Raw genomic sequence first — 26,839 nt, 5'->3', positions numbered from 1 at the left:
CTACTGGACTGCGGTTACCACCACGGCGTGGGGCAACTAAAGAAATGACGTGGGGTATTGGTTATCGGGAAAACTTTACTGAGAAATTGAAACCTTGTACTGTTAAGTTTTATTAGTATTGCTCCATATATATGCGGCGAGTGTGTCTGTGCGCACAAATGCGCGCGCGCGTGTGTGTGTGTGTGTGTGTGTGTGTGTGCGCGTGCGTGTGTGTGTGTGTGTGTGTGTGTGTGTGTGTGTGTGTGTGTGTGTGTGTGTGATGTGTGTTTGTTTGTTGGCCTACTCTGTGTGTGTGTATGTCTGTGTGTCAATGCATCTGAGTATGTATATATATATATATATATATATATATATATATATATATATATATATATATATATATATATATATATTGTGTGTGTGTGCGCGTGCGTGTATGTGAGTGTGTGTGTGTGTGATGAGAGATCAGAGAGAGTGATCGAGGGAGAGAGAGAGAGAGAGAGAGAGAGAGAGAGAGAGAGAGAGAGAGAGAGAGAGAGAGAGAGAGAGAGAGAGAGAGAGAGAGGTAGTTCTGCCTAAGCTTTTTATATGGACTACTTGATTGAAAATACTTTTTCTTTCCTTTATCTGCCGCTTATACCACGAAGAGTCGCTGAGACGTAGAGACGTTATGTCTTGGCAAACTGCAGAAATTGCCAGCTTTTATAAGCGGTGCCCATTGGCGGGATCGGTTTGATCAGAGAGTTTACAGTAATTACTGTAAACCCTCTCTGGTTTGATCGGTTCGGTTTTGTTGATTTGGTCGTGAGAGTGGGGGGCAGCAAGGTTTTCCTTCTGTGTAAGGGGCAAAACCGATAAAACCAATGATGACCTTCAATAACAATCGCGTTTGTTTTCAAGGCTACACGTTGGGCGATAGGTTTGGGCAGTTAGTCTATAATATCGCGTGCACTGAAGCGCTAGAAACCAAACCAAAACCGAATCGACCCTCCAATGGGCACAAAGGTGTCCTCATATAGTTATACCCCCTTTTAAACCTATAGTGTACATTTGGGTGTCATATAAATACTCTCTCAAGAGTTAATCCACGTTTTTCTAGGTCTCCCTTTCGCTCTATAACCAGGCGCTTATAATTCTGGTGCTGTAGTGTAGACTTAATGGGCAGGTTGCTCGATATGCTGGGCATGCGAGTAATCAAATAATATAAATACGGTACATGCATTATAAATAATATGTCGAAATCGTTTGATTTAATTTTTTTTGCCTTTCTACGTATGCTGTTGAGCTGATAGTGCGGTACCCACCACTTCTCTGATGACTGAATTACGAACCGTGTACAATGAATTTAAAGGGGTTCGTTTTGTTTCAGCATGACAAGTACTTTTCTGACTTAAACATTAATAAGTTTCCCCCTCTAGACCTTTTCCTTTTGAATAGCCTAATTAGTTTAAACTCTCTCTCTCTCTCTCTCTCTCTCTCTCTCTCTCTCTCTCTCTCTCTCTCTCTCTCTCTCTCTCTCTCTCTCTTTCTCTCTCTCTCTCTCCGCCCCGCCCCCCCCAACCCTCGACAACATTCCCCCGCAAAAAACCCAACAACTACAAAAGCAACTAACTTAAGAACAGTGGCTTCAACAGCAACCATAGCGACAACAACAACAACAGAATATTACATCGCATAACAATCCCCCCCCCCCCCCCCCCCCCCCCGTCAAGAAATCTTTCCATCGTCTTTCCGACAAAGTTGTTCGACTTTTTGTTCTTGTTACCATTTGCTTTGAGTCAACTCCATTTGAAAAGTTTTTGTTTGGCATGTTTCCAAAACCGTGCCCTGGATGAGTTTCTCACGACTGCTGGAAAGGAGAGATTTAGCCTAGCCTATCTGATTCCCAGCCCCGTGTTGGTTTCGAGGCTACTATTTATCCGCGTTCTGATTAGCACGATGTAGGTCTTATTTTACCAGCTTTATTTGGACTGGGTGCATCTTCAAGGAATATCCTTCTCACCTCCAAGGTTAAAACACTGCCCTAGGCTAGTAGAATTGGGCCAGTCGAATTACCCCGTGCCACCCTCAATTACCCACTTGGCACGGTCCTACCGAAGACTGGCAAAACTTTCTTTTTTTTTTAAAGGCATTTGTTTTACGGCGCTCGTAAGTGCATAAGGTCATATGAGCGCGCGGGACACATTTAAGATTTTCAGTTGGTAGGAATGAATTCTGAATTTTCCGAGGTGGCGGCCGAAGCCTACTCTTTTTGATTTTGGATCACAAAGGAGTCTTTAATGTGTGCAACATGTACACGGGACCTCCGCGATTTTTCGTCCTTACCCGAGAAAACTAGGTTTTTGCAGAAAGAGTCAAGAGTCCAGAGGAGGGGGCAAAGGAGGTGAGGGGTTGGGGGCAGAAGGAGACGAAAGCAGACGACAGAACATTGTCAGAGAGTAGAAAAGGAGGTGCGAAATGATAACATTTTAGAAAACAAAATTTCCCGTCGCTATCCGGATTCGAATCCGGCGGACCCATTGAATGAGAGGCAACCACTTTAACCTGTAGACCACGAGAGCTCCCCAATAATTTCTTCAGTCTTGGAGTCCTACGTAGTAGCACTCCTTTTCGCCTACCACGAGCGAGTCAATCCAATTGCTCTATTGGCGCCTTTTCGGGATTACCAATCCACTTTTTCAACAATATTCCCATTCTATGTTCAACATAACGAAATAATATATTTGATTTAAATCAACTCTCCATTCTTATAACTTTGAGTGACCCAAAAAACATCTTGATAAAAAGCTATCGACAAGGTAGGCCTAATAACGAGATCAAAGCTACTCTGTCGATCGACCGTGCCTACCGCCAGTGAGCCTGCCTGAATAGAAATTTCCCCTGCTTGACGGGCGAACTTGAAGGCTAGCCTACTGACTTCAGTGATTTCTCCGTATTTCTTGTCTAAATAGTGTATTACAATGTATTGTTAGTTATGAACGGTTGATGTTTAGTCGTCCAGGTGCAATGAACCTGTGATCAGTGGACAGCATATTATTCACCCTCTAACAATGTTCATAATTATGGCTCTTTTCGTCTATGCAGACGGTCAATTTAGCTTAAGATGGTCAGGTTGTCTTCAGGCAGCGTCTTTCATGGTTAATTCTTCCTATGTTTGAAGCGCAGATTCTGTCGCAGTGCTTGCATGTCAGTGTCGTAGATCGAAGCTCTGTAATTTATAATTATTTCGACATTAAATAAAAGGCTAGGGCCCTTAGCGTACAAGAAACGCTAAGCTAGGGCCCCAAAGAAGTTATATATAAATAGAACTAGACCTAGGTCTTAGCTCTGACCTCTGGCTCTGACGTCACGAGTTGCAAACTTAAGGGGCGCACCGCCAATAAAAGGCTAATCGGTGCACAACAACACTTTTCAATCATGGGTTAACGATACTCTGAGAAGTCTTTTGATGTTGATTATTTTTCAAGTTGTAAACACCATTGCCAATCAACGCCTATTAAAAATAAAATATTATGAACGTTTAAGATAAACTGGCTATTTACTTAAGTGGTGCATTTTAAAATGTTGTCAGTATATTATTAATTTGTGCCCGATAGGCTACAAGGAGCTTAGAACTTTTAATCTCCTTGGCCCGATATTAAACAACGCTCTTTGGGTGTGCGCATAGGATTCATACAATAATGATGGATTTACAGAATCCCAGCCTACAATAAACTGATCTTTTTGAGACAATAACGAATTAATATATAGTAAATAATTAACCGTCTTAACACCCGTAAATCATACTCTATGAAGACATAGATAGGCTATCTGTGTCAGTAGAAGGAAGTCATGTAGGCCTACACGTACACAACATGACTTGAAATGCAGTCATTGTAGGCTAAGAATGAAATTGTCCTTTTTCATAACAAACTCACTTTTGTCCCCCTCCGCCCCTTTCCCACTCCACCCGGGAAAAAACAAAAACAATTTTAAGTGCAATTTATGTTTTCTACAATCGGTCAGCAGGTGCAGTACTGTGTATGCAAATGTTACATCTATATATGACAACAACAGCAAACAAAAGAAAAATTAAAAATAAAACAGAGTGGAGCTTCAAAGTCTATGAAGACCTAGGCGCTGTTTCTAATCCTCTCAAAAATGGCGACAATACGAGCTGAGTGGGCATGTACAGCCACAGACAATTTACGTTGGTGTCGTCACACTGCTGCGACCTCTAGTACGAAATATAGCCTAATAGGCTATAATAATCAAGGAGTTTAGAACTAATCTTTTACTACTTTTAATCTCCTTGATAATAATATATATTATAGGCTGATATTGGGGATATCAATGTGTTCGGTTTTTATCGGTTAGAACCCAGGCTCCAGTTGTCGTTCTTTGTCGTAGATTTGCCCGGTGTATGTTTGTTGACAAAATGGCGGCAAATAAGGTAAATTATGCCGATTTATCAAACTTTAGTTTAAAAAATGTCTCTATTAGAATATCTGTCGGTTATTTCTCACTGGTACATTGGTTCTGTGAAAAGGGCATTCTATATAGATCATATTTTCTCCTTGGTTCTGTGGTCTTCTTGCCATTTCGACTGCAGGGGTGCGAGTGCAGTTTTGCTGCTACAGACACAGAGGTCGGGGTTGGGGAAACCGGGTTCCCGTTCTCCCCAATAACTTTACTTCTTTTTCTTAGCCTACCTTTTTTTGTCAAGATAGTTGGGTGCGTTTGTGCTGATATTTTGCGTGTCCGTAACTGTCAAAATATTTCTTTAGTATCCCAACTTTCACTCTATTTTTGTCCCTTAGCCTCGGCCTCAGCAGTTGAGAACAGTACAAGTCTACACTACAACAGAGACTACACAGTAGAGTAGATCTAGAGTAGACTTCAGCAGTCAGATATTCACGTCACCTCATCTGAACCACTTTATTTCACCCCTCCCGTCAGATCTCCCCTCCCCTGACATTTGTGTATTCCACAGATTTTTATGTGAACATTTTCTTGAAAGAAACCATCAAGAATCTAGATCTTAGGTCTAGAATTATTGAGGTTGTCTCCCCTGTTGATCATGGTCCTGGCCTATTATTATACACCATGATTTGTTTCACCCATGGCTGATGATCTTATGATAACTAGATCTAGAAGCAAAAAACAAACAAACTGGGATTCCATTTGTCCACTAGGATGATAGTTGAACAGTTCAGGTGCAAAAACAGTTATTATGACATTTAAACTGGTAGTAAAACTAAAGGAAGGCCAAAACTAAAACTATTCTAGATTTTAGATTTACAGCTCATTTCAAATTTTCTTTCAATGAAAAATTCAAGTCTTCTTTGTTAGGTCTTGACAGTACTTGAGTGCACTGTCATAGCCTTTGATTAATTTTAAGAAATTGGAGCTTGTTTTTCCCTGGAAGCTTTATTGATTTGCACTGTAAGAGGGTCTGTCAGTGTAACAGGAAATTGTATTTAAGCATTATCAGACAGCTATGACATATATGTGTGCAGGCTAAAGTGCAATCCTTTTTAAAAATAAATTATTATTATTTGAGGTTAAATTTAGTTGACTTTATGAATTAGTCTAGAAGGCTGTTGTCTGCAATGGAGAAGTCTGTCCCTCGTGAATCTTTTTCTTTTAATTCCATTTTTATTTCTGAAAGCTTGATATAATATTTACGAAGTGGCTAGCCGGCTAGACTGAGAGTCTAGCCGTACTTAAGTACGGCTAGACTGCCAGTCTAGCCGTACTTAGATCTAGGTTTGGCCCAATCGACTCAAGCCTGTTAAGTACACAGGTTTCATTAGATCTAGATCTAGTAATTATTCAGGTTTAAATACATGCAAGTCAGTAAGGCACCTTTTGGTTTTGTCTGAAATACAAATACTTTAGGCATTGCAAACAAAATTTTCATTTACAATTCAGCCATCAATATTAAGTACGGCTAGACTGACAGTCTAGCCGTCCTTAAGTACGGCTAGCCTAGACTGCCAATCTAGCCGTACTTATCTTAGGCCCTGTTTACATTAGAAAACAGGAGGTTTAAAATACATGCACTGTCATTAAGGAACCTGGTTTTGTCTCAAATACAAATACTTTAGGTACTGCACACTAAAAATGTATATTTACAATTCAGTAGGCCTATTTTTTGTAAATGGTCAGTCTAGCCATCATATTAAGAATAAGTACGGCTAGACTGGGAGTCTAGCCAGTCTAGCCGTCATTAAGTACGGCTAGCCTCTTCCTAATATTTATTTAGAAGAAAACTTAAAAGTTTTACTTTTTTTTGGTGAAAATAAAGGGACCCAGCATCAGCAAAGGTTTTCTCACATTAAGGGTGTGGTGTAAAATTAAATTCTTGGTATATATAAAAATTTCAAACTTGCCGGATATTATAAAATATACAGTCAAACCTGTGTAAGACGGCCACCCATTGTCAAGGAGAAAAGTGGCCGTATAAGACAGGTGGCCGTCTAGGCAGGACTGATCAAGATGAAGAAAACAAACCCCATTCCCAATCGAGAGTAGCCGTATTATTGTTGTTTTTGTTGTTGTTATTGTATTGGTTTGTAAATAGGGGTTGTGTGTTGAAATAAGGTGGCCGCGGCCGCGTTGGACAGGTGCCCGTTTTACACAGTTCAATTATATAGAAAAAACACAAGGGGGGAAATGGAAAGTGGCTGTTTGTACAGGTGGCTGTCTTATAGAGGTGGCCGTCAGGGCAGGTTCGACTGTATTCACATGATCTCTTCTCTGTTGCTCTGTCACTACAAGTGGAATGTATTCTCCTCTTTTTCCTCTTTCTATGAAATAAAATGAGAGTTAATTTTTTTGTTTCTTCGATTCTTTTCTGTATCAGGAGGCAATTGCAATTGTTCTGGACGTGGGGCCGTCTATGAACCAGGCCCCTGCTGGAGTGGCCACCCCCTTGGAGACTGCCATTGAAGGAATCAACATGATCCTGCAAAGAAAGGTAATTTGGAGAAGTTTTTATCTGTGTGTGCTGAAATTCAATGGGATTGCTGTATCTGGTTTGGTGGTGGTGGGGGGGGGGGGGGGGGGGCTCCCCAAGACTTCTTTAGTAATGAATGCTTAATTTTGCAAATGCTCTTTGGTATGTTTGAAAAAGTTGGGAAGAGAAAAGTTTGAGATTTATAATCAAACTGGTCGTAACTGTTTTTATGTACAAAAATCTTAGTGTACAAAAATTACATTTTGGATAGACAACAGGCCAAGATATAGATATGACATTTTCCTAGCATCCCAGCCTGTTCTTTTTTTTTTTTTTGTGGAATCATAAAAGTTTAAGATTTGTTACTTTTTCTAGATCTATGTAGCAAGTATTTTTCTCCTCTAACAGCCCCTCTGAAAACAGTTCTTTTCTGCACCATGCATCCAGCCGTTAATTCCTCTATTAATTTTCCAGGAGCTTTTCAGACTTTTGCTGTATGACCTTAATATATTTCCTCTGTAAATTTTGTTATTGATAATATATTTTTGTGTGTGTCTGATGTGTAGATGTTCTCCGAATCGAAAGATGAAGTTGCTCTGATCTTGTTGGGCACAAATGACACGGAGAACCCTCTGTCGGATGGGGACACGTACCAGAACATTGTGCTGAAGCGCTCGCTGGCCGTGGCCGACTTTGACCTGCTACAGATGGTGCAGAGTGAGCTACAGCCCGGGGACAGCTCAGGAGACTGTATCCTTGACCTTGTTGATGAAGAAGGGAACAGTCGTACCGTTTTAAACATTTCTGAATTTGTTGTTTTTCAAGTTCAAAAATAAATCTTTTGTATGTTATTTTATTATGTACTGTAGTTCCATGATCTTATTTTGGATACCCTATTTTGCGGTCTTATCAATTTTTATAGTGCAACTTAAAAATATGAAAAAGATGTCATTTTTTACCTTCATTTCTGTTAGTCAATTTTACTCTTGCTCTTTGATGTAAGCAAGGTTTATGGAAACTGCTTCATTGTATCAGAAATTCCTTCTTTAACTTTAAGAGTTTATTTTAAATTAAGTCCACTGCACTATCTTTTTTTTGTTTTTGCTGCAGCGAACTTTAGACTATGTCAGTGAGTAGAGATGTGAGAAGATGTAGAATGCAAATCACTCACTTGTATATTTTTGCTATGTCAACCATATTGTTTGTTTCCCTTGACTTGCCAGTCCTTGATGCTCTTGTGGTAGCAATGGATCACTTGGAGAATGGACTGCAGTAAGTATTTGCAGATTCAGAAGTACTCCTTACTCCTTTAGAATTTTGTAACGATGTTTAAAAACAATCTCGTTCTTGTTGGTGGTTGGAGGGGGTTGTGCAAGTTGGGCATACTTCTTTACTATCCATCATTTGTTTCTGTGTGTCTCACTTACTGTCTGATTTACATTGCTTTTATCATGTGAATTTGTTTCTCTTTATCTCGATCTGAAATCTGTGGGTGGTTGGCGGGTGCTCTGGTGTGGTTTGCTTCTTCTTTCCTATCAAACATCTATCGTCCTTATCTCCCCTCCTTCTTTTTTTTATAAATGTTGTAACACCTCTAATCTTCTGGCGCTCATACGACCTTTTGCAGTTGCGAGCGCCGTGAAACCTCTACTAAAACAACAAAATCTGTGATTTTGTCATAAGGTGTCTTATCTTGGGAGTATCATTTTGGTTGTAGTGTATTTCGAAGGTACCCTGCAGTCTACTGAAATTTTGTCAATGTTAACATTTGATACAAGTTTGCAATGTAGTCAATGACATGGTACTTTACTATTGTAAACTGGTGCATGCAGACATAATTGACACTAATATCGTTTTTGTCTTAGTAATGTCACTTTAGCTATATTAACCTTGTTTTTATCGCAAACTGAAAGGTGGAGAATGTTTTCTTGTTCTCACTAGTGATGCACCACATGTTCTCCTAAGTTTAAAGTTGAAGTTTTAAACCCCGTTTTCTTGCTACCACAGACATTGTTATCTTTACAGACAGCCTTTCAACACTAGAGACACTTGAGAGTGGGACTGATGTGAACAAAGATATATTACACTTGATTTGGGGTCTACATAATTTGATAAGTAGGCACCACGTCAGAGTAGTCCTACAATGGATTCCGGCCCACACTGGGATACCGGGAAATGAAAGAGCTGATGCTCTGGCAAAGAAATGAGCTAGCCTCCCTCAGCCTGAAATTCCTACGAATTACACCACCTGCTGCCAAATGATCAAGTCAAACCTCAAGGAAGAGTGGATGAATGACTGGGCCACAGGTACGACAGGAAGGAGGATGTATGGCCACATGAACAAACCACTGGTCAGAGATCCAATCAATAAGTTGAGGAGGGGAGATCAATCCATAATCTTCCAACTTAGAACACAACATGTACCCCTCAACCAACATCTCAACCGAATTGGAGTAAAGCAGTCTGCTGCCTGCCCACTATGTGACTACCCCTCAGAGACAGTGGAACATCATCTGTTCTTCTGTAGAAAACTAACTGATTTAAGGGGATGTTTTCTTCCCAAGCTACCCCACACATCTAACTGCCTCTACTCCTCAAAACAACAATTAGAACAGACATGCAGCTATTACCGAATGGCATCATGCAGAAGAGTTAACACTCAGATGCTACTGGATCGCTAACAACAACAGCAACAAACCCCCGTTTTTGAATGGAAGAAAAAGAAAAAGAGTTTCTACTATTGTTAAGCCAGCATCCTATAGGCGTATGACATATTTCAAAGGGTAGATTTTTTTCTTAATTAATTGCTGTTTTGTTGCGTGTACGATAGAGGTAAGGAAAAGGGTCAGATGCTTCACAGACTGACAGGCTAAAAAAAATGTTTTTGAAGGTAAATGGTGGCAGTGACAGAATTACTCTGAAAATGTAATTTTTGTTCGTTTCAGGGGTAAGAAAGGTTTCGGCACTCGACGGGTCATCCTGTTCTCGGACATGGGCGGGGCTTTCGGGGACCAGGAACTGGACACCATTGTTGGAGCCATCCAGAACACCGGTACAGAACTCAACGTCATGTGAGTCAGACAAAGCTACATTTTCTTCTTCCTCTGAGCCCCCCCCCCGCGCGTGCTAGATTTCAAGAGTGGTCAACGGTTGATTCTTCAACCTGCAGTGCAAACTGATTTTAATGTATGTGACCGTTTTTCCTACTTTGCCTTTGCCTTCAGGCAATCACATTCACAATTTTGAAGATACTTTGTATTTTTTATACTGACTTGAGGCCAGCTTTTTTGTGTTGAGGGAACTTCTTGGGGTTTTTTTTTTTGTCAGCTGACTTTGAGTTTGTCAGCATCTGTTTGCCTTTGGGGGGGGTTTAATGGAGTGTCTCACTCAATCCGTCTTCCTAGATGTTATATCTATTATATCCCACTCAGCCTGGGTTGACCCTGAGACGAACGGTGGAAGTAGCCCAGCTCCTAAATATTGATATATATCACTGTGTTGTACAGGTTATACTGTCTACAGTATACAGTAGAACTTGCTCGAACGACCATCTGTATAAGACAATGACCTGTTGTGACAGCCACTTCCTATGTCCCTCTTCTGTTTAAAAAAAAAAGTTTTTAAAGACACTGTGTTAGATGTCCACTTGTTACAAGACAGCCACTTTTCTCTGCAACAGCGGGTGGCCATCTCAGACAATTTCGACTGTAAGTGAAATTAAACTATATCAACTAACTGTGATTTTTTTTTCAGTGGTCCGAGTATTGAGGAGGACAATGATGAGGACGGAGACGCAGGAGGGGCGAAGGCAGATGGTCATGTGAAGAAAGAGAAGACGCCGCAGCAGAGGGCAGGGGAGACAATGATAAAACACATTCTGGACCAGGTCAATGGAGAATGTTACAGCTTTAGGTGAGGCACTGTATTGAATAAATGAACTTTCATGTCAGGAGTAATGTTTGGCTGTTTTCTGAGTTTTATTTTAAGATGTTTATTTATGATTCTACTTGAGAGTTTCCAAACAAGACTATTTTCTGCCCCCACCCCCTCACCTCCTTTGCCCACTCCTCTGGGCTCCTGACTCTTTCTGCAGCCTTTCTACTGTTACTCCTTGGCTCCTCCTTACTGCTGTCTTTCTGCCACACCCCTGATCTTCTGGTAGGAAAGATCTACACCTAGCCTTCTCGGACAAGGGCAAAAAATCTCGGAGGGCCCGTGTGCAAGTTGCGCACGTTAAAGATACCTTGGTGGTCTAAAATTAATAAGAGTAGGCTTCGGCCGCCACCCGGGCAAAATTCAAAATTTCCTACCAACTGAAAATATTACGTGTGTCCCGCGCGCTCATATGACCTTATGCAGCTGCGAGCGCCGTAAAACACTTTACAAAAACAAAACAGACTATTTTGTTGGAATATGCCCCTGAAAAAAGGGCTCTTTTGGGGTGTCTTGGTGGGTTTTCTTTTTTCAGTTTTTGAAAATTTTTGTTTGTATGATTTTTGGTTATATGCTTGTTTTGTTTTGCCACTCTCATAAGAAAAATTGGCAACTCTAGTTATCATTGTTCGTCCTGAATAGCAAAAAAAAAGTTCCTCATTTTTCAGATGTCAGCAACATACATAGCTTACCCTTTTGTTTTTTTTTTAGCTCGGTTCACCATAAGAAGCATGTGAGCTTTGATAAGTTCAAATCTGCTCTGACTTTGTGAAGTATTTTTTATGGGTTGAGAATTCAAAATGTTGATCTTGATTGGTCATTAACCTTTTGTTGGTTAATAAATTCTACAACTGATTGCTCATGGCTGTGACTTTTCTTTGTGGACAGACCTACCCTTTGTTGCTTCTGACTGAAGGCTGTGGCGCTTTGTTATTGCACTCAGGAGAAGTGACTCGGTGTTGCTGGAATTTTTATTGAGTATGTGGATTTTCCTGGGACATGGTATCCGGATCGGCCCTGATTGACATGGTTGAAGTAACGCTCTTTTTAAATGATCTAAATAGTGTCAATGAGGGGGTAAAACTTCTACTATCACATTTTAAAAATGTTGTTTCTATCTGTATTTCTGTCTGTCCTTTTCTCTGCTACGCACCAAATGACTGATGTTGACGTTTCGATATGCATCTCTATTCTCAAACAAACGATAAGCTCTGTTTATTTTTTTTTCTCCTTATCGTGTGGTCACACAGTGAAGCTCTCCCTGCTCTGAGTTACTTCCAGTCCCGACAGGTCAAGCCAATGGCATGGAAATGTAACTTGGATATAGGAGGCGTAGAGATCCCTGTAAATGGCTACTCAAAGGTATTGTGGATCTAACTTTGAATATAATGATACCTTCATTTATTCATTTACTGAAAAAGTTTGTCAGTTGGTGGCAATGAAGTATTGCAATCATTACTCCTTTTGCATTTTAAAGACAGTACTAAGGAGTCCCTGGAAAAAAAAAAAACAGGTGTTGACATAAACTGGAACTTGTGAGGATATCAAATTCCTTAAGTTTGTTGACGCAAAACTTCATTTCTGTGCGATTGTTGGTCATTTGAATAACAATGAAAATGTATCGATGGTAAAACAAAGATGAAGATGTGAGTCTATATGCTTTTGAAATTATTATCCTAATGATTTCCATTTTGTGACAATGTCCGTTTTTCCTGTCAACTGCTTATTTGTTTATGCAAAAAAAGTGCTTTGCTTTAGACCAGTGCTTGCCAACCCAAGCCATGTCACCTGCTAGTGGGTGATTTGGTAGGTTTGGTTGGAGGAAGAGACCATCCAGGTATTGATAGGTATTATCTAATGCCTGCTTGGAAATACATGAAGTTGAGCATATTATATTGGTGTATCCTTAGTCTGGTTAGTTTATGCAAGGTTACTACCAAATAACAGGTTTCGAATTTTGGTGTTGTTTTTGTCTTTTCCTTTTCACAAGAGATGCTTATTTTATTTTGCTATGACTTTATCTTCTTCACAATGGTTTCTTTTTTTTTCCTGTCCATAGTTTTGTTTTATTCATAAGTGATTTCTTTTGTCTTGATTTTTACTTATTCATAAGCAATGATTTTATCTTATGTTATGGTTTTGTCTTTAAGTGATCGTGGTGTTGTTTGTAGTAGTTATGTTTAATTCTTGAGCTATTAAAAAAATGTTGTCAGGGATTTTTTTTTTTTTGGGTCACATGCAAAGATTTCACAAGTGATGATGTTGCTTCCCGTGGTATTATCTCACTCACAAGTTTCTCTTATCATTTCAAGGTGAAGGAGTTTAAACTAAAACAGAGCTGGAAGAAAGTGTACGCCCAGGACAGCAGTGTTGCTCCTGGCACACTGCGTACGTACCATATGAAGAACGAGGAGGAGACGGAGGTCGAGAAGGAGGATATGGTGGAAGGTCAGTCATTTGCGATAAATGACTTGTTTATATATTATTAAAACTGGATGTATTATTAAAACTATGCTTATTTGTAAAGTTTTTTTTTGTTACAGTTTACAACATTTTACTAACATTGTACTAATTATGTGCCTATTTGGTACGTGTATGCGTACATGTAGGTTATCGCTACGGCAACACGCTGGTGCCGATGTCGGAGGACGACAAGGACAATATGAAGTACAAAGCAGAGAAATGCCTGAAGGTACTCGGCTTCACAAAATCAGAACATGTGAGTACTCCTCTCTTTTTGGTTCCTTCAGGCGTGCCAATTGTTCAGAATTTCCCTGAGACGCTTCCAGATTCATCAATTAGGAATTCAAGTGACGTTTTAGCCTTCACCACTTACACCACGGACCATATTTTTGAATATTTTTGAAAAGGCGTATTCTCTTTGATTTTAAAACTGCCAAGGGGTCTTTGTTGCATGAAACTTCCGTGCAGAACCTCCAGACCTTTTTGTCCTAATCCAAGAAGACGAAAGGATCAATTTGATCAACTGAATACTGTGGGTGGTTGGCGGGTGCTCTGGTGTGGTTTGCTTCTTCTTTCCTGTCTAACATCTATCGTCTTTATCTCCCCTCCTTCTTTTTTGTAATTGTTACTCTCTTGTAACACCTCAAATCTTCGGCACTTATATGACCTTATTGTGTTGCAAGTGCCGTATAACACTTACTAAAACAAACAAATGAAGGCTCAGGGTGTGTACAAAATTGAGGAAAAAAACAGGGGATGCTAGCGGGGATCAAACTCCTGACCTTTTGGTTGACAGAAGATCATCATACCTGTTGAGCTACTAAACCTCCAAAGCCAAATGTGATCATTATTCTTTTGACTCTCTATAAACTGTCTCTCAGCAATGACAACAGCATGAACAAAAACAGAAACATCATCATCAGTAACAACATCTCTCTGTTTCTTGTATCTGCTGCCATTTATGATCAACAAACATTTTTGTTTAACCACTGTACATGCTTTGCGGGTGGTTGGAGGGTACCACTGGTAGGTCCTACTTCTTTACTTTCCCTCTGTTGTTTCTGTCGGTCTGTCTTACTTTTTTCCAGTACTAAATGACAGTTATTGTTGATGTGTTTCTCTTTACCCCAACTCTCAACTGTTCATGCTTTTACTGTTTGTGGATATTTTGTCCCCGAAATATGACAGAATATGTATGTATTTTTATTTTTTGTTCAAACACCTTCAACTTCAGGCATGTTTAATCTTTGTAGATTATTCTTTTATTGTCACTGCTTAGCTAAGATATTGTAGAGAGAACATGAGGTCAGATTATTTATTTATGGTTTTATCCTCAGTTCAAACGGCATCACATCCTTGGCGATGGAGTCCTCAGCATCACGGCAGAGAAGGATGATGAGGTGAGTGCCGGGCATGGTAGGGCAGAACTTCACTTTCATAGAGTGCAAAGCAAAGATGGGCTGAAGTGATGAATTCTCAGGCTGATTATTGAGAATGTATCAAATTACAAATTCGGTGTGGGTGGTTGATTGGTGCTCTGGTGTGGTTTGGTCCTTCTTTCCTGTCAAACATCAATGGTCTTTATTCCTCCTACTTCTTTTTTTGTATTTGTTACTCTCTTGTAACACCTGTAATCTTCAGCACTTACATGAGCTAATTGTGTGGCAAGTGCTGTAAAAACTCTTTTTCAAACAAACTAGCAAACTGATTCAATGAATTCTAGTTCCGGATTTGCTTGTGGGATCAACTTACTGCCAATCAATTTGAGGCAAATATTTTCTGACTCCAGATGTGGTGGAAGATCATAATTGGATGAATTTTGCTAGTTTGCTGTGCTGTCATTCATTAGAATCAGATCTCGGTTTGAAGTGTTGCCAAGGGACTAAATTCGGGTGAAAACGTCAATTTTTGCAAGAGTGAGGTGTCAGTAAATGCAAAATATGCACATTTTTTTATGCATTAAGAAAAGAAATTTGAAAAATTATTAAGTCAATAAATGAAAAAATAATGTGGAAAAAACAACAACCTATAAAACAGTTTTAACTTAGCAAGACATGTTCGTTTTCAGAGAATCGAACCACATGGTTGATTCGCTGAGTTTGAGCACAATTTTATAAATTTATTGAAATCTGAATTGAATCTGTACACCTTTAGTGCAAAGTACTTAGGGTACTTAACTGATTGAGCCCGCAGCGCGACTCACAGCATCTCACTGTTTCCTGTGTTCTGACACAGAGCCGCTCAGAGCGGCTATTATCTATTGCTCCCTTTCTTCACCTCACTTACTTCTCTTCATTTTTCATTACCACTTGCATTCCAACTCCATTTATATGCTACACATAAGGTTTTATCAAATTTAGATATTTCTTTATTAACTTTTTGTGAGACCACCTGTGAGGTCACGAAGCGGTCACAAATTATTTGCGTCCGGAGTCAAAATCATCTGCGAGCTGAATCAGTTAATAGACTCAGGATGATGAAGAATGCAGAGAAATGTTGATGAGGACTCTTTATATGGGACAATTGCTACGAAACAGCAATTACCGTTTTAACAACTAGCTAATCAGAACTAGTTGAGCTAAGTTGCTGAAACTGTTTCTCAATGTGGGTTCAATTGATGTCAATTTTTCTAATCTTTGTGCTCTCTCGGTCATGAAGCTGCCAATAATTCACGTGTCTCAAAGCAATGTTTTGGGTTGGTTTATGTCAATGTCTTTAAGCTTCTTTCTTTGTATGTTATCAAGTTGCTGATAATGTGTCTCAGTCTTAACATTTTGGGTCGATTTTTTAGATTTCATAGAGTGGCAGGTCTAATTTATGTCAATGTCTTCAAGCTTCATGCTTTTTATGCTATCGAGCTGCTGATGTGTCTCAGGACAATGTCTAGGGTCAGTTTATATCAATTTCTTTTTGCCTCTTGCTTATTGCGTCATCAAGCTAGCTACTGGTAATGTGTCTCAGAGCAAATTTTTTGGTCAGTTTATGTCTATTTTTATTCATGCTATCTATGTCATCAAGCTGCTGATAATTATGTGTTTCAGGGTAATGTTGGTTTTTTTTTGGGTTTATATCAATTTCTCTAAGCCTCCTGCTTTCTGTGTCTGCCCCCAGGCAGCGGCTGTGGCTCTGTCTGCCCTCATCAACGCGCTGTACGAGACAAACTCTGTGGCCATCGCCAGACGTGTGTATGCGGCCAACTCTGCTCCAAGACTTGGTTGTCTTTTCCCACACATTAAAGCCAAATATGAGGTGAGTTGTTCTTGCCGTGGACTTAAACTTTTCTTCATTTTGGTCCGGAACGCTTACCTTCACTTTTTTACCTAGCAGTATTTTGTTACGCACTAAAAATTGGATAATATGCTTGTCAGCAAATGTAGCATTCCATCATTTCCATATAACTACTTTGTTGGAAAAAAATAATATGATAGTCTATATGTGTACTTTATTTGGAAAAGTATGATTGATTATTCACAATCTTTCCAAGTCACAAAAAGATGTGATAACACATAATATAATAATATATATATATGCATCCAATTAGAAAAGATATGGTAACACACATCATTATTATGCCTCCCTTTTTCTAATCCAGTGCTTGTTTTGGGTTGAGTTGCCATTTGCCGAGGACATCCGTACTTTTACTTTTGGCTCACTGCCCCTGACGGAGGAAAGTCTGGCCAACAAGAAGTTCCAGCCGACAGGTCAGTTCTGGTTGGGGGTTAAGGGTGATGGTATTCGCAGGAGGTGGCTGGACAGGAATGAGGAACACACACACACACACACACACACACACACACACACACACACACACACACACACACACACACACACACACACACACTCACTCTTTCACTCATGTACACACACATTCTCACATACACTCTCTCACTCATGTACACACACATTCACATGCGTACATATACATACACATGTACATACACATTTGCACACGCACACACACACATTCACATACATACAATCACATACATATGTACACACACATTCATTCACATTCTCACACCTACACACACACACACACCCCCACTCACACTCTGAAGTAGAATTATGATATAAGAACACTTTTTTCCCCCTCGTTGACTAGGTTGTCAATGTTGTACACCCAATTGACACTACTATGTAGATGATTTCAGGGGCAGGCCACTTGGATCATGCTGCCAGTGCCGACCTGAGCTTAGTGGGATACAGTGTCTCAGTATTCAGATGTAGTTTTTATGAGTCATATAAATTTTCCTCGCTGGAATCTTAATCAGATTTTTGTGTGCGGCCCTGAATGGTGGAGAGCCTGAATGTTACATCAAAGATATCAGCTGTTTTGTTGTCGGTGCCTGTGATCTTATGAATGTATTTTTTTTTGGGGGGGGGGGAATGCTGTTTAACTCTGAAACTAAGTTGTCTGCCCTTGTGTTTGTTTGGCAGACGATCAGCTGAAGTGTATGGACGAGCTCATCACCAACATGGATCTGACACAAGCGCTTGAGTAAGTTCTTGGTGGAGGGCTACAATTTACTGTTGGTTGAGGTTGGAAGAGGGATCGTAATGAAATCCAACAGACACCGCCATAAGGACCATAATCCCATCCTTTGAAAGATGAGTTGAAGTGGACAGTTTCTTTACTTGGTAGCGCTCCCCCTTGTTTTGTGGGCAGTTGGTTGGTGCTCCAGTGTGGTTTGCTCGTTCCTTCCTATCGAACATCTTTCATCCTTATTTCTCCTCCCTTCTTTTTTGTGTTTGTTATTCTCTTGTGACACCTAATCTTTGGCACTTCTATGACCTTATTGTGTTGCAGGTGCCGTAAAACTGTTACTAAAACATACAACAAACTGTTGCTGAAACAAAACCCTTGTTTTTGAGACTGGGATTTTAAAGAATACCTTCATTTGGCCTCAAGTCATGACAATCTTTTAGTTTAACTTTATCCTTATCTTTAGATCAAATTCTGTTCAATTTCTTTTTCTGAAAAATGTAGGGAGGGTGAAAACCGCTTGTGTTAGATCTTGTAGTTCTTTGCTTTAAAAAAAATGTATTGTTGCATGTTTGACATCTTGGTTGATTTTATCCTCTTGGCTGACTGTGGCTTTTGACCTTTGTCAGGGATGAGGATGGTGACAAGGACGAGGCGCTGAAGCCGAAGCTGACCTTTAACCCCTACTTCCAGCGTGTGTACCAGGTAAGTACAGTTGACATTGTCCAAGATCATTGTCGAAACATTGTCGGGGAGAAAAGGGGTTGTCTCAGATGGACGTCTTAGACAGTGTTGTTATAATAGTGGAGGAAAAGGGGCGTCGGTGGCTTAGTGGTTAGGCTCTCGGACTCGCAACTGTTAGGTCGTGGGTTCGAATCCCGTCAGGGGCCCGACGTTGTGTCCTTGGGAAAGGCACTTTACACGAATTTTCCTCACTTCACCCAGGTGGGAATGGGTACCCGGCTATAGACAGCGAAAGATCTTGTCAGTTTGTTAGTGTTTGAACACTTAATCAGCTGCTTGCACTGTATGCTTCCCGGGAAGCTGAGAATGTTTCAGAGTGTTCTATGGTCTGCTGGGGTAATAATATAGTGTAAAGCGTATAGAGCCTGCTGTTGAGCGGGGATATGCACTATACAAATGCTATTTATTATTATTATTATTATTATTATATTTGAAAATGCAAGGGTGAAATAGGAAATGGATTGTCTGGGACTGGTGGTGTGAAGAGCAGGTTCAACTGTGACTTGGTCTGTTTGTGACATGTAGTGATGTGGTTAGGGCGCAAATTTTGTAGATGGAGATTTGCCCTGAAAGGCAGGATTGAAGCAACGCAGCCAGCCTCCTAAAGGTCAGAATTTGTCAAGGACAGTGTAAAACATTTACTGCAAAGCAGAAAATTATGGGATAATGTCCTTCTTGGGGAATCACTATTAGTGTACTTGTAAACTCTTGTGATCTCTCTCAGTCCAACTCATCTGTCCTCTTTTCTCCTCACCCCCACCCCATCTTTCTCTCTGCCACTCCGCCCATTCTTGTACCTGTCTCTATCCCATCCTCATCCCTCTCTCTGTCCCATGCCTCTCTTTACCCCGTGACCCTATCCTCTCCCTATCCTTCCATCTCTCCATCCCTCTGCCTGCCCTATCTCTTTCCTCATCCCTCCTCTTTACTCACCCCACCTTCACCTCACCTCACCTCGCCCCAACCCCACCTCTCTACACTGCTCTCACCCCACCTCTCTCCTTTCCCAGCCTCTCTCCCTGTCTCTATGCCAGCCCTGTTTCTTTCCCCCACCCCATCCCTCTGTTCCCCCCAAACCTCTACTCACCCCATTTCTCTCCTTACCTGGCCCTTCTCTCTGTCTTTTTCTCCCAGCCCTGTTTCTTTCTTCACCCTACTTCTCTACTCACCACCACCCCTCTACTCACTTCCCCTCCCACCACTTGACTCACCCCTACCTCCACCCTACCTCTCCCCTTGCAGTGTCTGCAGCACCGCGTCCTTCACCCCGACGACCCCCTCCCCGACCTGTCCCCGGTCATCGCCGACTACATCAACGCCCCACCCAGCGTGGTCAACGCGGCCAAGCCCTGCCTGGAGCGCATGAAGCAGCTGTTCAAGCTGGAGGAGGTGGAGAAGAATAAGAATGGACAGACTGGGGAGAGCATGTTCAAAGACAAGTGAGTCTCTGGTTTTGTTTTTTTTTCGTTTTTTTTTTCAATAGAGTCAGAAATGGTCCAAGGCTCCTGTTGCCGACAAGAAAAAGGGCCTTCTTAGACCAGCCGGCAAATTGTCATTATAATGTTAAAGAAAAAAAGGTAAGAAAGAGGTAATGGCTGTTTGTGCAGATGATTGCCATTCACAGGTGGAAGTTATCTCTCTCTCTCTCTCGCTTCTGGCGCTGTGACGTCATAAAGTTTATAAACGGTCAGCGGTGCCGACAGCTCGCAGGAACTCAACACTTGCTCGGAGGTCCTTTTCTTTGTATGTTACTCTCTCTCAGCACATTAAATCTTTGGCGCTTACATCATGTATTTTTGTGTTGCAAGTGCAGTAAAACTCTTACTAAAGCTAAAAGTTTAAAAAAATAAATTGCAAGACTAATGCCAGTCTTCTCTCGTCTATGTATTTAGTGAGGAGGAGGCTGGCCCATCTGCGAAAAAGCCGAAGCTTGATGACGGAGACCTGGCGGGCGGCCTGCAGAACATGACCAAAGCCGAGGTCACTGAGGTATGAACTTGTGCAGTTGTTGTTGTTGTTGTTGTGTGTGTGTTTCCGCCAGTCTTGCCCAGTTAACGAACCGCCCTGGGGCCCAGATAAGAAATAAAATTCTTTCTTGCGTCTCACACACGATACCACACCAACACGGATGTTTGTTGTGTACGAACCGTTAGGTGGGCAAAAGTGTGTGTGTGTGGGGTGGTGGTGGTGGGGAGGGGTAGTTATTGCCTGGGACTCTTAAAATTAGTATTTGAGTGTGCTTGCTTTATTCAATGTGTATGTGTTAAGATCTCAGTATGAATGATAGCCGTTCGGTTTCACACCCCTGTCTGGGCCCTTTCTGTGCTCCCACCAACTGTTCATGTTCATGCGGTAGTGATGGTTGTCGTTCGTGCATGTGGTGAGTCTTATGGCAGCCATAAAATTTCATGTCTGCTCTAGTGTTGTGAGCGACAGCCCCCCCCCCCCCCCCCCCCCCCCACACACACAATAGGAAGATGAGAACATTCTCTTCTTTAAGAGCATGATCCCCAAGATAAAGACATTAGATGTCTTACAACGTACAGAAGATGGAGCTGCAAGCAGAAATGCAGTGTTCTATTCAAACACTTGAAATGGGCACGAGCAAGATATGCATCAAGACCAGTTTATCAATATCAATATTATCAATATGAATATTCTGTTTATTTATCTACCATTTAAATGTCTTTTGCTTGTCTGTAATTGGTGTTCATTTTTGTGTGACAAAATTTGGAGTAGCAGATGGTGATAATATATTCGTCATATAGCTTAATTGTCTATCAACCAAAATTGGGTGGATCCAGTGCCTCCTATTCTTTCTCTTATTTCTTTCTTTTAACAACAGTAAAATCTTCAGTATAGTGTTTGCATCCCTATTGGTATAAAATGCGCATGATAACGCATGAATAGACAGATGATAGGTGTGAATGGGCACACGTTCGGGGGTCAGACGAATGCACGCACTTTACCACATGATCGCGGATGTTTGGTGTGTAAGAGCCGTAACTTGGCAAAGATGAGCTTGAAAAGACTTCTATCATCACGCATTTGTTAACAATATAATAATTGCGTTTATATAGCGCATATCCATGCTCAAGAGCATGCTCTATGCGCTTTACAACTATTATTACCCCCAGCAGACCGTCTGAGAACACTCGGAAACATTCTCGGCTTCCGCAGAAGCATACAGTGCAAGCAGCGGATTTCACGCGCTCAAACACTATCAAACTGACAAGATCGTTCACCGTCTATAGCCAGGTACCTATTTCCACCCGGGTGAAGTGAGGAAAATTTGTGCAAAGTGCCTTTCCCAAGGACACAACGTCGGGCCCCTGATGGGATTCGAACCCACGACCTTACGGTTGCGAGTCCGAGAGCCTAACCACTAGGCCACCGACGCCATTGTTTACCTGTCCTTTAATCTACAAAACTTCTGTCTTTCTTGACACTCTAAAGGAAAAGGTTATCCATGGCCATATTATGATTTTTTCACCCAGATAACTAATTTTTAAATTTGCTGATTACTAAAACATATGGTGGTGAGTGGGCAGCCCTACTTATGCACACGCAAACACTCCTCCTCCCCCTCCCCCCAAACACACACACACACACATTCAAGTTTTAAAAACATAATTACCTAATAATATCATGAAAAGCAAGCGCCACTTAACGGTAAAAATACATGTTTACCGGGATGATGTATTCGTCTTTTTTTACATTCTTTGTCTTTGTACTACAGTGGGTGTCGCATTCAACGAGGTTGCCGGGACTAGCTTGTTGTCCTCGTTGGATCCTACCTCTTGTTGAACGTGACTAGGGCTAAAGTAAAGAAAGGAGACAAGTTTATATTACATGTAGGCTATATTATAGGATGTACGGTGTACCAATAACAGTAATTAAGACAGTTGTTCCCCCTGATGACGAAAATCTTAAACAGCTGTGTTCTGACCATCATTTCTGCATTTTTAAATATTTTTTTTCCCGTAACACTTCTCGTGTGGAAACATAGATCTACCCTCTCACATCTCGGCCTAGATCTTCATAAAGTAAAGGTTGGATTTTGTGATCAGGGGAAGAAAAGAAATTTTTTTAAAATGGAAGTTCTCGATCTAGACCTACCCATCCAGAGTTCATCCAGTTTCACACAGCCCGCATCGCGTTCCCACCCACCCCCTCCCATCCCTACCGTAGGCTAACCCTCGCCCATCGCCTTGGCTTTGGGGCCCATATTAGGAGGCACACTAGATTTAGCAATACAATGTGTTTGGAATCGGTGATGGGCCTTGTGCTTCGCACGAGATGGAGAGAAAGGAGAAATATTCTTGGCTTCTGGGGCAGCTAATTGCTTTTATTTGGTTATCGCCACCTCATTGAAAGCGACTTTGGTCCTGTTTGCAACCTTGTTGGCGCCCACGTACATTTACAAAGAGATATAGAGGAAAAAATCGGGGATTAAGGATTGTCTCGTTAGAGCCGACTTCTCGTTGAATGTGACCTCGTTGAATGCCGCACCCACTGTACCTAATTTTGGGCCTTAATACCTGAAATTGACCCTGAATCTACCTGAAATGGGAACTTTTAGGAAGGCAGCCCTGCTTCATGTGACCTGTTCTGTTTCTTCTTTAGGTTGGCACAGTGACACCCACGGCCGACTTCCGTGCTCTGATCAGCAGAAAAGACCAGGATTTCTTTGATGAAGGTGAGTGTTGTGTCATGATGAGAGGATGAGAGGTTGTTGTGGTGAATGTTACATGGGGAGGCTGGGGGTGTGTGGGGACTGAATGGTTGGCTTCTTGCACAATTATTTTTAACTCTCTAAGGACATACTGGACACATATATGTCTGATCAGCAGCTGACCAAGTGCTATATTCAGCACATTTAGAACCATCATACAACCATCGCACACAAGTCAGAAACACGAAATTGAATATCTTATAGGATGAGTGTTGTGATAAAGGAAACTTAGTTGAAAAATCTGTATGAATAAAGAAGTTATACTGGGTTGTTTTTTTAAGTGCCCATTTCCAAACGTTGTCGAATGACCAGAATATGCGTCCTGAGTGAGTTCAGACTCGTTCTGTTTGAGACAGGGGCCCGAGATTAAAGGTTGGAAACTTCTACCAGCAAATAATTGGAGGGTGCCATTGGAATTTCCACTTCTTGTCTTCATCCTTTATTTTCTGTCTACCTGTCCTGCTTTTTCCTTGCGCTGAATACATTACCTTTATTGTTTCTATGTTCTTCTCTTTTCTCAAAAAGCAAGCAGTACTCTTTTCATACTTCTTTTCGTTCACTTTATTGTTTCAGTCTGTCTGTCTTGCTTTTTCCAAGGACTTAATGGCTGTTATTCTGCCGTCTTAGGAAAAAAGGACGAATATCGGAAATTGGGTCATATAAAGATATAGATATCTTGTGAAAGAGCATGAAAAGCTGCATCTTTTGAACCAGGGGCCTTTACATTTAAAGATGTTCGAATACGTTATTTTGGTATTTGAAGTATCGTCATAATTTTTTCTTTATAACTTATTTTATATTTTATGAAAGAAAGACGAATCTCTGGTCCTACTGTGAAAAAAGGATGAATACCGAGAGGTTCGTCCTCAGCTGTATATTAGCAAGTGAAAAGGAAAAACCGTTTACGAAAAAGCGACGAACACACCGACATTCATCCTTCTTCGCCAAAACATGCCTACGTTACATTACCACAGGTCTTATGATAAAATACCAAAAGGCTCAAATCCTGGCATATCCAGCATTGATCCTCGCCATGTCAAGTGTGTTGCACGCAGTAAGACGACAAGCACGACTGCTTGTGTACACTCACCAGAATTTGAACCCCAGATTTTTGGCTCCACCGGCAAAGCGCAATTAAATAACAGTCTGGAAGCCGCAAAACACTTACAACAAACCGGACAAACTTCAAATATCACAGAAACGAAAAATCCAGGACGTTATTATTTGACAGCGTTGGGTGAAAGAAAGACGAATATCGCAATTCGTCCTTTTCCCATAAAAAGAATTAATTAAAACTTCATCAATCTGTTATGAAAGAATGACTTTTGTCTTCTCACACAAAATGTTGTTAATATTTCCCCAAAAAAATTTAACTGCAAGTGCAGAATTACACCATCCTTCCTCCTGCCAAAAATCAAGTTAAAAATAAAATTAAAAAACAACTTTTTAAACATGAAATGAATAAATTTGATTTTTTGGCCCTCTGGAAAATGGGTATGTCGCGATATTCATCCTTTTTCCCCAAGACGGCAGTATTGTGTCTATGTGCCCATGATTACCAAAAAAGCAACCAAGCAGTAATCGTCCGTAGGTGTTTGTTGGGTGTTTTAGTATGGTTTGCCCCTTCTTTCCTATCAAACATCTGTCATCCTTATCTTTCTTCGCATGTTACTTTCCAGTGACTCATGTAATTTCTGGCACATATATAATCTAATTTTGTTGTGCATGCCTCAGAACTCTTACTAACACTAAACTTAAAAGTAATTTTACTCAAATACTAGACCATCCCTCCCTCCAACCCCCCCCCCCCCCCCCCCTATCCACCGTCTCTGTATTTGGCAGCGTGCAAACAAATGCAGGCCCGTGTGGAGCAAGTGGTCACTGACTCCTTCGGTCAGCAGTTCTACCCCAAGGCCCTGGACTGCCTCAAGGTCCTGCGACAGGAATGCGTCAAGGTCAGTGGGTTGTGCCAGGCCAAGGTTGGCTAGCTTTTGGAACGTGCTTTCGTTACGACTCCTGGCACATTGGAGTCAGCTTAAACTGAAATCTGTGGGGCCGCTGGATTTTCTCAGGTTTTGCTGTGATTTTGGTTTAGAGAGATTGCTTAAGTAGCACAGGAAAAAATTTGGACTTCTATTTTCTTTTGGTTTACCACTCTTTTCGGATTTACTGTGTTCGGTTTAGGCTGACTCCACCTCTACTGAATTTAGTTTTTGTGCCATTCTTGAAGGATTTATGCTTTTGATATGTTACTTGCTCACCTGTTTCCAGGGATGTTCATTGATTAGTTTCAAATTTTAAACCAAGATGTTTTAGTTTGATCTATAAAAATATTTGTCATTGAGTTCTTCACATTTAGCATCAGTGTCATTGCTTTTTTTTCGTTTTTGGTCTGTAACGGTAAAACTGAATCCAAAGACACGAGAAAATGAAGCTGAAGAAAGCTTTAAAGAATAGATTACAGATATCTGAAACCTCTATAAAGAAATTATCAATGGTTTGGCTGAATTTTGTCTTTCAAGGCAGCTCTTTTTTGTCAAAAAACCCATTGTGGTAAATTTGTCTTGTTTTTCCCACAGAAATCTGAACCCAACAGTTACAATACCTTCCTTCCCAAGTTCAAGGACACCTTGATAGGAAAGGGCAGACGTGACTTCTGGGACCAAATTGTGAAAGGTGAGAAAGATTCTTTTAAATGATTTGAGGCTAAAAATGTTTGAGTTTGAAATATTAGACTGTTGGATATTTCATTCTTTCTAACCGAAGTCCTTATTTTTAATAGCTGTAGCTGCATCTCTACTTATCATGTACGGTAGGTGTTTCATCCATTCTCAAGATTCTAAAGTAAAGCCCTCATTTCAGCTAAGGTTGGCTGATTACAATAACAAACCCATTTGTTTGCCCTTTTTTTGCTTTTAGATGATTTAAGAGGGAGGGGGAGTAAGATGAATATTGGTCTCTGGGCTCAATTTCTTCTGTGAATGTCCTGTATCAATATGTGAACAGGAGTTTTGGTCTGCAGTGGGTGTCAAAGGAATGGTGAATGGTCCAACACAAAGAACTGTTGAAACATCTACTAAGAAGGCCACCCATTGTCTTGGAGAATAGTGGTTGTCTTCAACAGGTGGACGTCTTGGACAGTGTTTTTATGATGTTTTAACAAATGAAAATGAAAGGGGAGAAGTGGAAATGGTTATTTATACAGACAGGTGATTTTCTTAGACAGGTGGCTGTTAAAGTATGTTTTGACTGCTCTGTGTCAGTTTGTTAGAAATTCATTTATTTTATTTTAACTCTATATATGTTTTCTTGGTTGTTTTTTTTTACTTGTTTTCACTTGACCCTTTATAAAGAATTTTAAAGAATACCACAATAATTTATTATTATAAGGTAATGCCAGTTATAGTATCGATGTCCTTCTCTTTACATAAACCTGTTGTCGTGTCCATCAGAGAAACAAGCTCTCATCACCAAGCCCGAGTGCGAGGAAAGCGCAGTGACGGTGGAGGAGGGCGAGAGGTTCGTGTCTGGCGAGGCCAAGGAGGAGCAGACGGCAGCAGCC

The 26,839-nt window shown here is 40.8% G+C and overlaps 1 protein-coding gene across 1 annotated transcript; it reads left to right on the top strand.

The window, feature by feature from the left end:
* Positions 1-4,359: 4,359 nt before the first annotated feature.
* Positions 4,360-26,839, top strand: LOC101855590 (X-ray repair cross-complementing protein 5; the record flags this gene model as incomplete). Its single annotated transcript, XM_013087324.2, is given in 20 exon segments — positions 4,360-4,411; positions 6,827-6,940; positions 7,486-7,669; positions 8,143-8,191; positions 9,865-9,990; positions 10,673-10,831; positions 12,103-12,214; positions 13,165-13,300; positions 13,462-13,571; positions 14,653-14,715; positions 16,427-16,564; positions 16,908-17,016; positions 17,753-17,813; positions 18,428-18,503; positions 19,785-19,981; positions 20,435-20,531; positions 23,169-23,241; positions 25,120-25,232; positions 25,857-25,953; positions 26,730-26,839. Coding segments are annotated over 20 exon segments (2,154 nt in total), but the record flags the coding sequence as incomplete, so codon positions are not given.

This window comes from Aplysia californica, unplaced genomic scaffold (genome assembly GCF_000002075.1).
Source record: "Aplysia californica isolate F4 #8 unplaced genomic scaffold, AplCal3.0 scaffold00573, whole genome shotgun sequence".
Taxonomy (NCBI): Eukaryota; Metazoa; Mollusca; class Gastropoda; order Aplysiida; family Aplysiidae; genus Aplysia; species Aplysia californica.
The sequence above is the reverse complement of the archived record's forward strand: the minus strand, read 5'-3'. Positions and strand labels throughout refer to the sequence as shown.